We start from the raw sequence: 13,452 nt of genomic DNA on the forward strand, positions 1-13,452 counted from the left end.
TCGAGGTTGCCCGTGGCAAAAATGCAACAGAATGCTATCGAGGATTAGTGGAAGCCTGTGGCGCGAATACTTTACCGTATAGGACAGTAGCAAGATGTGTTCAAACATCTCGTCTTTTTTCGTCATTAAGCCTTTTGAAAGCATGCTTTAGAGCGATGGAAACGAAACTCCTCACTTTAACGCCACACAACAACTACCCTTTCAAGCAGATCAAATGTTTTTTGCACTCTACACATCAACAACAGCACCACCTCACCGCTCCCATATCCTATTTGCGCAGGCCCGCCCTTCTTTGAGTTTTAAGGTTAAGTTGCCACTATTTAATTTACAACCCTCGTAATTCGCTGATCAAACAAACTATGTTTAAAAACTAATCTTCACTCGCTCAATACATAATAAGTTATAATTTTCATTATTTTTATCATTTTTTTTTTCAAATTTAAAATGGTTGGACCACTGGTTCACTTAACAAAAAACAGGGTAGGTTACATGTAAACAGTAAAATATATTGAGTCAGACAGGAATAAGTTCAGGTTTAAATGTAAACCCTCAACACAAAAGTATTTAAAATATCTGCCACACATAGGTCAAAATTGGCGGTTACATATAAACCTTTAGCGAGTAAAGAGAAAAAAGTCATTAATCATTTTTGTTACTGCTGTGATAAACAAAAAATTAAAATAAAATTGCTATGTTAAGTATTTTTTACACAAAAGCTTAGCTCTAGTAGCTATGTTCTAAACATTATTTACACACATTATGTTAGCTGTGTTTCTTTTTTTTACCGTTTTATCTTATTTTAAAAGATAATCTTCCAATCCATGAGATTCTTATAAAAAATTGAAGTAAACACAATTAAAACTACCCAAAAGCGTCATTTAATTTTAATGGGTTAACTGATAGTAAACAATTTATAGTTATGTATAATATTAGAATTGACAAATATAGATAAACTTACTGCTTAAAGATCCTAAATTTGGAATGTACAAACCATTTTCCTACAGCTTCCCTAAACTGATTTTCTTTACTCTCGGGGAATGATTGGTAACCCACATCTAAAAAAATAGAATGAACATTATATTAAAAGACGAGATTAATAAAAATACGAGGAATGGATATTGTGATGAAGAACCCATTTAAGTTATTACATTGAAAAAAGAAATGATAAAATAGAGGGGTAATTAAATACACCCGAATTCAAAGATTATTCATTTAAAAAAATTTAGTAACAGGATCTGCGCCCCTAGGCAGAAAAATTTTTCCTCTCTCAACTAAGAGAGAGGAAGAAAAGAAGCTCATATATATATATATATATATAATGCACATATAAATGATGAGTGTTGATTCACATTGTTAGAAAAAAAACTTACAATTCATTTTATAGTAATTTGCTTGAGAAGAACTTACTAAGGATTTTTAAATAAAAACTAATAAATCTCATAAAATGAATGAATTGCACTAAATTTTAAGAATTATATGTATCTCGAAATTTTTATATATTACTGTTATTATCTGATTGATGCCCGGTGGCGCTTTGATCCCTTCAGTGGATCGATAAATGAATACCAAGCACGCTTGAGAACTAAACGCTGGAGGTTTCGGGTTTGGCTGACCACCTAGCCGGAATATCTGCTCCTGCACCCCAGAGCCCAAGGTCAAGAAAATTGAGATGGGCACAGTAGGCCCTCTATGGGCTGCCGTTCCACTGAGTTTAGTTATTATCTGATTAATCCTAAGAAATAATCATTGTACATTCTAATAGTATGCAAATTTTCTTTTTAACAGAAACATAACACATTCAAAATAAAACACAAACATGTGAAACAGAGCAAAAACATAAATTCTTTAAACATTCCTAAATAAATCAAAGTGGCGATCTCTGACAGTTGCCTGGGTTCGCCTAATGGAATGTCCCAAGGTTGGCAAGTTTCTGCTGAGGTGGTTAAAACCACTGGTAGAAACCGGTTAAAAGTGGCATGGCAGAAACCCTTTTCTGCCGCATTTGTTGCAGAAATTCAGAAAATGACATAAAAGTAAGTACTGAGATTGACATACAATGGACAATTCATAGAAAAAGCAATTAAATGTTAAACAAAGTACAATTTACAAATATTTTAACCAATGAAATTGCTGTTTTCATTTATGAATCAGTGAATCTAATCATTATATTGCCTCTTACATACAGTAAAGATTAAAACTGTAACTGTTATAATAATTGGATTGTTGCCATGCAAATTATAATACTGCACTCTTTATATTTAAAATAAGCAAAATAATATAGATTTACAAACAATGAATTAAAAAGTTTGTTACAGTTACATGGAGTTACATTTTTCAGTTTACTTAAACAAAATGTCATTAAGCAATTAATGGATGAATATGGAAATAGAACTAATATAGACGTTTTTTCAGTTTCTGCCACTGGCATGGCAAAAACCAGTTTCTGTCGGCAAAAAGCCAACCCTGGAATGTCCATCTTTATTTAGTAATAACTATGCTTCTTTTTTTATGCAGGCTTTAAGGAATTCATCCAATAATAAAAATTGTTTAAGAAAAAATGTCTTACCTAAAATTAATTTATAAACTTCAGTCTTCTCAAATGGCAACTTTGTGAGTGATGTGTTGGTTTTCCCTGTTAGAGAATAACGTTCTCCAACCTCATTTGAAAGGAGTTTATGGAGCACTTTTGTCACAAATCCCTTATAGTCTTTTCCTCCAGAAGTCATTAAAATTCTTCTCTGAAACAAAACATCACAAAGAAATAAATTTTGTTTTGAATTTTGATTTGTTTGATCTTAAATTTCAAAGTTTATAAATATTATTTTATTAAAAATCAAATTTTTCATTTTAGCCATTTTAATAATAATTTTTTTTTAAAAAAATTTATGGCGTACCTATGATGAAGATCATGTTATTGGTTCAACACACTCATTTTTTACCAATATTGGAATGTCTAGATTTTTTGATCCTAGAATGGCCTATATTGGCTAAATAACAAGGTGCATAGCGTTTTTAAAAAGTGTTTTTTTCCGATTTTTGTTTTTGAAAAGTGCTGAACTTCTCTTTTTTGAAGATAAGATTTTTTTCTTAACCCTGTCGATCTTCGTCACGTATTATGCAAAAGCATGATTTTCACAATTCATTCAATTATAATTAATTGATACTTTTCTCTCCACTATCCAGTAAATTTTCAGTACACAAAATTGTCTTTAACAGTTTTCAAAATTATTCTAAAAATTTTCCACGTCACGTTTTTCTTTTTTACAATATAATGCAGCTTGTTAATGTTTTATTTAATTGTAATAATTATGCTAGTTAATATATAATTCCTATAATAAACATATTTATTTATAAAATGCTACTAAATAAATATAAATAATAACAATTTTAATATATAAAATAGACAAATTTAGATCAAAAAGCTATCAATAAAAAAACACAGTGCACCACAGTAATATTTATACCAGTTAATATATAGTTTCTATAACAAATATATTTATTTCTAAAATGTAACTAAAGAAACATAGATAATATATCAAACAAATAGACAAATCTAGAGTAAAAAGTTATCAATCAAAAAATATAGGATACCAATGTAATGCTTATTACACCACTTAATATTTAGGATATCACTGTAATATTAATTCCAGTGAATATATTTATTTATAAACTGTAACAAAAGAAACGTAAATAATAGATCAAATAAATAGATAAATCTAGACCAAAAAGTTATCAATAAAAAAAAATCACAGTGTATATGTTAGTATGTAATTTCTATAATAAAATATATACAGTCAAACCTTGCTATAGTGAACCTTCAAGGGACCGAAATTTTGGTTCACTATAACCGGGAGTTCACTATATGCATACTGCAAACAATTTTAACTAATTTTTCCGAACTGCTCCTTTTTATTACATTATTTAAATAAATGACTAATAAAAAGAAATACAAAAATGATTAAAACCAATACGTAGTAACAAAAAATGTGTTAACTTTTATTATTCATTACTCTTTGTCTTGCGTACAAAAAATTTAGGGATGGCCTTTATTTAGGGATGGGAAACTGAGATAGAAGAAGCAAATAAGAAAAAATACTTGTGGCTACATTCAACTCAATAGATGGTTTTAAAAATTGGCAAATGTATTTTATGTAGAAATTTCAAAAATACCAAAAAATAAAGAAAAAAATCAGTCGAAGACAGAAAAAAGTACATAATATCCAATTTCCTATTTCTTTTAATTCACTATATCCATAAAAAATAATATTATATGTGTATAGCAAGACACGGGAGCGAACATTTCGTTCACTATATCCGGGAGTTCACTACAAACCATGTTCACTATAACGGGGGTTGACTGTATATATTTTTCATAAAATGTAACTAAAAAAACATAAATGATATACCAAATAGACAAATCTAGACCAAAAAGTTAACAATCAAAAAATATAGGGTACCACTCCTATTTATTATAAGGTGCTTAACTTGCAAAGAAAGGGTGCCCTTTCCTTTACATGGCTATGGGCCATCCTGATACTTACAAGTTTATTCCTAAAAGAAGAATTTTCTGCTATCATTTTGTTCAACTCTGTAAAATTTTTCATGTTGACAGGAAGTAACTTCATCATTTTGTATACATCATCAGTAGTAGATTGATCGGGATAACAAGTATCGATGGAGCCTTCGACACCAGGCAGCAAAGAATCAAGTTTTGTTTCAATTCTTTTAACTGTGTGGCATAAGGTGTTCAATACAGTTTTCTGCTGCTTTAATATCTTTTCAATATCTTTGATGGTATCTAGAATGAACATAAAAAGTTACTATAATAAAAATACAGAAACATAGAGTTAGTAAGAGAAATAATATATTGAAGTGACCCGTGATGGAACATAGGTTTAACTGTTGTAGTGAAGGACTGGGGTTGGATCCTCAGAAGTGGCTTGAAGACCACCCAGCTTCAGATCGATGAGTACCAGCTTGTCTGAGAAGTAAAGGCAGCTTGTGCACAATGCTGACCACATTTTTACCATGTTGTTGGTTACCAAATTATGGAGATTTAAACTCAATGACCCTCCAGGTCTACAACCGGCTGTGGTTTGAATGCCTTTGTTTTAAATGTATATTGTAGAAAAATATCAAAAAGTGCTGAACAGTTTTAAAGATATTAATTCCTAAATTACTTTAAAGTAGCGTGTTTATTCTAATAGAAAAACTGAAAAAGATTTAAATAATTAAATTCAAAATGCATCGATTTGTTAATGTCTTTAAATTAACACATAGTTTAATTTATGTTACAATAATTAATCTAATAAATTATTATAGATTTTATATTTCCCCCCCAAGTTTTTAAATGATTAAGAGATAAAGTTAAAAACAAAAATATACACAATATGTATTTTCTCATTTATACAACTTTTATATTTTCTTCGTAATCACTCTAATATACTAAATGTTTATTTACACTCTTTTTAAGGTTTATTAAATAAGAGGTTAAAGTTTGATTCATAGAGTCATTTACAAATCGTAATCACTTTAATATACTAAATGTTTATTTACACTCTTTTTAAGGTTTATTAAGTAAGAGGTAAAGTTTGATTCATAGAGTCATTTACTCATAGATTCATACAAAAGACTTTTTACAGGTAACTTTCTAGGTTGTTCTACTAAGATTCATACTCACAGGCAGAAATGAAATACGGGGTATTGCAAAAAAAAAAAAAAAAAACCGCTCTTAAATGTTATTTTAATATTTCTTATAAAACTTTAAACTTGTTGCAATTTAAAGCCCTCTTTTTTTAAACAAAAATTCAATATTTAATTAATAAAAATATATACAGTGAAACCTGCCAAGTTGACCACCTGCATAAGTTGACCTCAGTTATCAAGAACAGAATTTTTCCTATATAATATAAAGAAGCAAAGCCTTTGTAACTTGACCACCGGTCTATCTTGTATGTTAACCACTGAAATAAGTCAATTTAACCTAGGAGTATTATGAAATTCTATTCTAAAACCCTCATAAGTTGACCAGAAAAATTTTCTGTCATATTGCAATATATGTTAAAATTTCACTTCTTTGGTGAAATAGTGTAAAAAGCTAATCTAAATCCTTTTGTGAGTTCACCATCTTGGGAAACTGTAGGGGGTCAGCTTTTGACCATTTCTTTCATTCAAAACATTGGGGTGATGTAAAGTCTAAACAGCAGCACCAAGCAACAATGAGGGAATATTTTTGTAACAAATAGGTTTGTAAGTGTAGTAATAACAATAAATTTTAAAGTGTTCAAATATTTTTGTTTTGTTAAAGTTTTAAAATTGTACATGTTTTCGTGTTCTAATATTTTAAGAAATAATTTTTATTAAACACTTCACATACATAACTAACGAAATAATTTTTTTAAAAAAAAGTTAGTTAAATATTAGAAATGTTACAATTTGTTACATATAAAAGTACATTGTAAATATTACAATTTGTTATATATAAAAGTATTACATATTGTAAATATTACAATTTGTTACATATAAATATAACAAATTGTACTCCATTCAGGTTTAAGCACATTTCTTAAGATATTCATTTGGCTATTTGCTGAAAAAAAATTTTAAGTCAAGTAAAAAATTTTTTTAAATATATGGCAACATGATATGGGAAGCGAAAAAGTAAACAATGACCCACCCCCTCTATAAGTTGACCACTAAATCAATGCACCACAAGTGGTCAACTTACGCAAGTTTTACTGTATTTTAAAATTTATGTACGCATAGAAATATAAGCCAAAAAGAGAGCCAAGAGTCTTTAGAAGTCTCTTGAGGCATAATTTTGCTGTTTTTTGGATAATTAATCTGTTCAAAAAGTTCTTATTAGTTTCACTGTTAACAGTTAAAAAAATAGCAATTTAATAACTTACCTCGAACTTCTTCACTACACTAATCTCAGAAAAAGCAGATACTGGTACTCGTGCTGGATGCCAAATTTTATACTTGTGACAATCAGACACTTCTCTTTGAAAAGCTATTTTAATCCTTAATCAAATCCCTCTTGCACAAAAATCAATCTTCTCAAATATTTTTAAAATGTTTAATGTGTAAAAAACATTGTTCTTAACAACACACAGGCAAAATTGCATAAATCTAGCAGCATATGCAGAATGTTACACCACCTTGAATGTGATAATTCATGGGTAAAATTTATAGACATAGATTATGATGTGCAGACGATAATTACTCATTGGTTTTTTTAAAAAAATAATTTTTATTTAAAAAATTTCATTAAAATGCTTGTTTTCCGTGACTGAGTACAAAATACTTCAAGTAACCTATAAACAGAGTATAACTATATATATGTTGTAATACAAGTCTGTTATAATATAACTTGTATTACAACAGGTTATAATAAAAGTTAGTGTTTTTATTCTAGTTTTAAAGCACACTTTGTTTCTAATTTTTGAAAGTTATTTTATTTTTTTGTAATATCAATTCAGTATAAAAGTATTTCTTACTTACATATGATAATGTATTTATTATTTAATCAGCATGTAAACTTTATTTTGCCAATAAAAATTTAAGTTTAGCAATAAAATTTTTTTCCGTATTCACGATTACAACTTTCAAACGGCTTTAGCTATAACTATAAAAACGGTGTCTAGGTGTAGTAAAGTTGCTATGCATTACTTGATAAGGAACCCTACACCACCTTAAATAAAGTTGGTAGCTATCACTCTGTCTTGTAAACGGTACAAGATTCCACAAAAAAAAAGTGATTTACAAAGTAGAAGAACATCGAACATCATTGATTTAGTAAAAGTAGACACCTTGTTGATATAAATACTAATTTAAGAAACTTAAAACCTGCTTTTGACACGATATTTAAATAAACACAGGTCAAATTTATATGAATTACTTGTAGAAAATGAGCAGTTATCATTCTGAGCTCGTAAAGGTGTAAGTGATTCACACGAACAGTGATTCACAAGATGATTTAAATAATACACAGGTCAAATTTACACGAATTACTTGTAGAAAATGAGTAGTTATCATTCTGATCTTGTAAAAGGTGGAAGTGATTCACAAGATGATTTAAATACACAGGTCAAATTTACATGAATTAGTCGTAGAAAATGAGTAGTTATCATTCTGATCTCGTAAACGGTGGAAGTGATTCACGCGAACAGTGATTCACAAGATGATTTAAATAATACACAGGTCAAATTTATATGAGTTAGTTGTAGAAAATGAGTAGTTATTCTGATCTCGTAAAAGGTGGAAGTGATTCACACAAACAATGATTCACAAGATGATTTAAATCATACACATGTCAAATTCATATGAATTACTTGTAGAAAATGAGTAATTATTAATCTGATCTCATAAAAGGTGGAAGTGATTCACAAAATGATTTAAATAATACACAGGTCAAATTTATATGAATTAGTTGAAGAAAATGAGTAGTTATCATTCTGATCTCATAAACGGTGGAAGTGATTCACACGAACAGTGATTCACAAGATGATTTAAATAATACACAGGTCAAATTTAAATGAACTACACTGGTTATCATAAATTAAGGAAAATTCACAAAAATCGCGATAACTCAAGAAATTACACATGGAATTTTATGAAACTTACCCACAATATACAACACATAGTAAGGTATTAAACAACATAAAAAGAAATTATCAGACATTAATAGTAGTATAGAAATTAGCACATGTATAAAATAAACAAATTGGAAGTATCGGTTTGCAATAGAAAAAGTACCTTTAATATGGAATATGATTGCCTCTAGAAGCAATACAGCACAAACAGCGATGTGTGATGCTTTCAATTATGCGGTCTATCAGTTCAATAGGAAGTGAGAGCCATTGCTCTTGTAAAGCAGTTGCAAGCGTGGCAAGGGTCTGAGGGGGCGGATTGATGGCAGATACACGCCTCCCTAGAGCATCCCAAACGTGCTCGATAGGATTCAAGTCCGGGGATCGAGCTGGCCACTCCATGCGAGTAATTGTTTCCTGTTGAAGATAATCATCAACAATGCGAGCTCTGTGTGGTCTTGCATTATCGTCCTGTAACAGGAAGCAATCACCAATTGCCCCGGCATATGGGCGCACATAAGCATCAAGGATGTTGTCTCGATAAACCTGAGCATTCACGGTTCCCCTTGGAAAGACATGGAGGTATGTGCGCCCTCCTAAGGATATGCCTCCCCAAACACAGACACTGCCTCTTCCGTATGCATCTCTTTCACGGATGTTTGATGGATGATAACGGGTCCCAGGTTCTCTCCATATCAAATAACGTCTACTGTCACTTTCTAGACTAAACCTGGACTCATCCGTAAAGAGAACAGGCCTCCATTGATCTGACGTCCAGTGGACATGTTGTCGGGCCCACTGCAAACGGTCTCTCCTATGGCGTGATGTGAGCGGCACGCAAATGGCTGGTCGTCTCGCATACAGACCACCTTCGTGGAGCCTTCTGCGCACAGTTGACGTTGACACCAACCTTCCGGTGGCTGCAGCAAGAGAGGATCTAAGATGTGTCGGAGTAGCGGTTCTATTCCTGCGTGCACTTAATGTCAAATATCGGTCATCGGCACTGGTCGTAACAGTTGGCCGTCCTTGACTGAACCTCCTAGATGCCGAATCTGTGGTTTGAAATTGCCTCCAAAGTCTATGAACCACAGATGGACTCACATTTAGCCATCTGGCCACTTCTGATTGACTCTGCCCTGCCTCTAGTCTCCCGATGGCTCTCCATCGTAGTTCTTCAGGCAAATGATGCCTAGAGGTCATTATTACGAATTGGCTATCTCAGATTTTCAATGTCGCAATCACAGTAAAATTTGTGTGCTTTCTCTCAAACTTGGACTTTTATGCTCCAGGCAGATGACGTAAGCCGAGTGCAGCGCCACTAATTTGCATATTGCAATTTTACTCAGCTACTCTTAGTGGACAACATATGCAAATTTTGCACGGTTTGGCTTACTTTTGAAAGAGTTATCGCTATTTTTGTGATTTTTCCTTAATTTATGATAACCAGTGTAGTTGTAGAAAATGAGTAGTTATCATTTTGATCTCATACCTAATCACACGAACAGTGATTCACAAGATGATTTAAACAATACCCAGGTCAAATTTGTATGAATTAGTTGTAGAAAATGAGTAGTTTTCATTCTGATCTCATAAATGGTAAAAGTGATTCACATGATTTAAATAATACACAGGTCAAATTTATATGAATTACTTGAAAAAAATGAGTAGTTATCATTCTGATCTCATAAACGGTGGAAGTGATTCACACGAATAGTGATTCACAAGATGAATTAAATAATACACAGGTCAAATTTATATGAATTAGTTGTAGAAAATGAGTAGATCTGATCTCATTATATTTCGTACTATGGCAGTGCCACAGCTGAAAAGCACACAAAAATGTATACTAAATTAAATATTGCAAAAATGAGTAGTGCACACACTAGGGTATGCAACCATTCAAAGTAGCAAGAATTTTATTATTAGAAATAATTAGCAAAGCTGATTTAGTAAAATATTGTTTCATTATCAAAAATGTAAAAAGTGTTTAAGCATCCAATCACATTAGCTGTCAGATTAAAAGCAACATAGTAGAACTTAACGGCGATTCTGTTATATGGAATATATTATCTTAACTAAAATGCACTCTTGAAATTAAATCTCTGTAACATTACTATATAATTTTTTTTTTGATTTCTAGTAACTGCTCAATTTTTTTTAAACATAATATAAATAATAAATTTTTTTCAAATATGATATAATATTTTCACAAATGTTTTGTTCAATTGCTACACCTATAACTAGACAAAATAAATGAACAGTCTCTTTGGTGAAATATTTCATTTGCCATTTCCAAAAAATAAAAAGTGATAGCTAAAACCGTAAAAAAAAAAAAAAAATGAAGAAACAGGAGTAAAAAGAAAAAATAAAAGCCAGAGAATATGAAAATAGTGAACTTGTAATTGAGAAAAAGCATGCTGTGAGTTGCATAGTATTGTCAAAATTTTTATTTTCAACTCAAAAGCAAAGCAATTACAGTCTAAGGTAAATCTTTACTTTAATTCCAATGAATATCCAAATTTACTATTGGATATATAACTTACAATCTACAGTCAAAATTTATGAGCTTTGTAAGTCATATACATAAAAATTTTAGATTTTTGTCTAAATTTATTTTAAAACTAATTTAAGTAAAAATTCTAATAAAAGTTTTTATTAGAATTTTTAACCCCATATATATGCAGGCTTGTGATTAAATACTTATAAAATATTTAAGTTCAATAAAAAAGTATTAATAAATTTTAGTGAATAAAATAGAACAGAAAGTATTCCAAAATATTAATCAGAAACTTAAAAAATAGAAAATTTGTATTCATTATTATATTAAAATTACTAAAAAGCTTAAAAATAGAAATTCGATTACAAAGCTTCATAAAATAATAATACAATCTACACACTTTACCATCCCTACTGCAGCGACCCTTCCATTATAACGACCGATACCTAATGTCTCTGTGGCCTAATGTGTCATCTGCTATTCCATACATGTAATGTTATTTTAATATCCACATCGAAGTGTATATTCCAATATAGCGACCAAAATTTAGTTTTTTAATATGAAAAGTTTCAAAATCATTTAAACCATTATATCTTTGATGTTACCACACAATAAATGTGAAACACCTTGTATTCTCTTTGAACAGGGGTAATTGTGAGCCCAACCCAAAAGTCCTGAAAATTTCTTGAGTAAAATCATTAATGACGCATTTCAAAAAATTAATGTCATTATCAATTTAAATTATTGATATTTTCAAAACATGAAATTCTAAATAAATATATGCAGCATAATTTAAATGAATAATTATGCATAAGTTTATCATTCTACCAGAAAAAAATATTTATAAATGGGAGAGACGCCAAGTATAAATTCTTGTTCTAATATTTTTAAATAAAATGTACAAGAATTTTAATACATAAATGTGATCGATGAGTTCTTGAAACTTCTGGACCTTGGATTTCCGGATTACAGGTAGTTTATAATCTGTGTAACTTTATTTTCAAAAGATAAAAATTAATTCATCAATAATATTTCTCTTATTTGAAAATTGTATTTACTCCATTTGTAAAATGTCAATCCCCTTGTGTAACTTTTTTGAGTTAAAACAAGTGATCTTTGCAGTTATTTTGAAGTATGTGATTTATTGAAAATGACAACATTGAACCAGCATTTTATTTTTAATGTATTTTTCAACTACGCAGTAAAATCTTTCAACAAAAAATAAGCATTTTTTAAGTACTTTTTAGGCACTCAAAAAATATTTTTAAGCACTATATACATAAACAAAATAATTTTCAAAGACTTTACATGATCATAATAAAATAACTAGTTTCTGACAAAGAACTCTTTTCTTGATTATATTAGCCATTATAAAATGATCAAGAGATTTTTCGGTTCAATATCAGAAGGTGGAAAATGAAGCCTGAAATTGAGAATATCTTGCAAAGTTGCACACAAGAGTGCAATAATCTCACCGAACCCAGCTCAGTAGGCGCACACGCGGACTCGCAAGTAGTTCATCAACCATGTAAAATGATTGGCGCTTTCATACGCTATGGACCGACAGTAAGCCGAATTAGATAAAAGATAGCATATGTTAGATTGTGGTTGAATGAATTCTGAAAACGTTGAATAGAACAATGTGGAAAGCAAGCTTTTGTATAATACGGGGCAAAAATCGACAAAGTAAAGAAAAAAATCTTATTTTCGAATAGGGAAAATTAAGCACTTTTTAAGAGTACCAAATGAAAAAAGCACTTTTAAGGGCTTTTAAAAAAACGAAAATAAGCAACTTTAAGCACTTTTCAAAAATACTATGCACCATGTTATTTTAAAAGATACTTTTATATATACACTGGTCGACAAAATTAGGAGATGGGAGACATTTTCCCAAAAAATACTGAATATAAATAGATGAAATTTGGTATGGATATAGCTTATTCCATGATAAAGTATGCAAAACAAAACTGAAAGTGCCATTCACTGGCAAGACCTATTGCCAATAAATCCAATGTAGTCTGAACTTAAGGATAAAAGATGACAATAAAAGTGAGGCTTGTACAGTGTGTGTTGCCTCTAGTATGGTGTATGGTCACCCCTGACAGACAGACAGCATGCACAACGAGTATGCATGCTGTTAATAAGGGAGTTAAGGAGGACTTGTGGAAGATCCTCCCATTCTTCCACCAGAGCAATTTTGAACTCCAGAATGGTTCTGGGGGGAGGTTGGCGCATCGCAATAGCTCTCCCAAGAGCATTCCAAGCATGTTCAATAGGATTCAGGACAGGGGATTTGGCTGGCCAATCCATTCGTTGAATATCCTCGCTTTCCAGATACTCATCAACCATGAGAGCCCTATGTGG

The 13,452-nt window shown here is 30.6% G+C and overlaps 1 protein-coding gene across 2 annotated transcripts in view; it reads right to left on the reverse strand.

The window, feature by feature from the left end:
• The window catches only part of LOC107450792 (uncharacterized), a 98,415-nt gene that overhangs the window by 1,744 nt on the left and 83,219 nt on the right, over nucleotides 1-13,452 (reverse strand). For both annotated transcript variants that reach the window (XM_043050554.2, XM_016066725.3), the window contains exons 7-9: nucleotides 4,542-4,798; nucleotides 2,567-2,738; nucleotides 959-1,055 (exon numbers count right to left, since the gene is read on the reverse strand). In XM_043050554.2, the coding sequence (XP_042906488.1) occupies nucleotides 959-1,055; nucleotides 2,567-2,738; nucleotides 4,542-4,798 (526 nt within the window). The remainder of the gene's footprint in view (nucleotides 1-958; nucleotides 1,056-2,566; nucleotides 2,739-4,541; nucleotides 4,799-13,452) is intronic.

The sequence above is a fragment of the Parasteatoda tepidariorum genome, chromosome 9 (genome assembly GCF_043381705.1).
Source record: "Parasteatoda tepidariorum isolate YZ-2023 chromosome 9, CAS_Ptep_4.0, whole genome shotgun sequence".
NCBI lineage: Eukaryota > Metazoa > Arthropoda > Arachnida > Araneae > Theridiidae > Parasteatoda > Parasteatoda tepidariorum.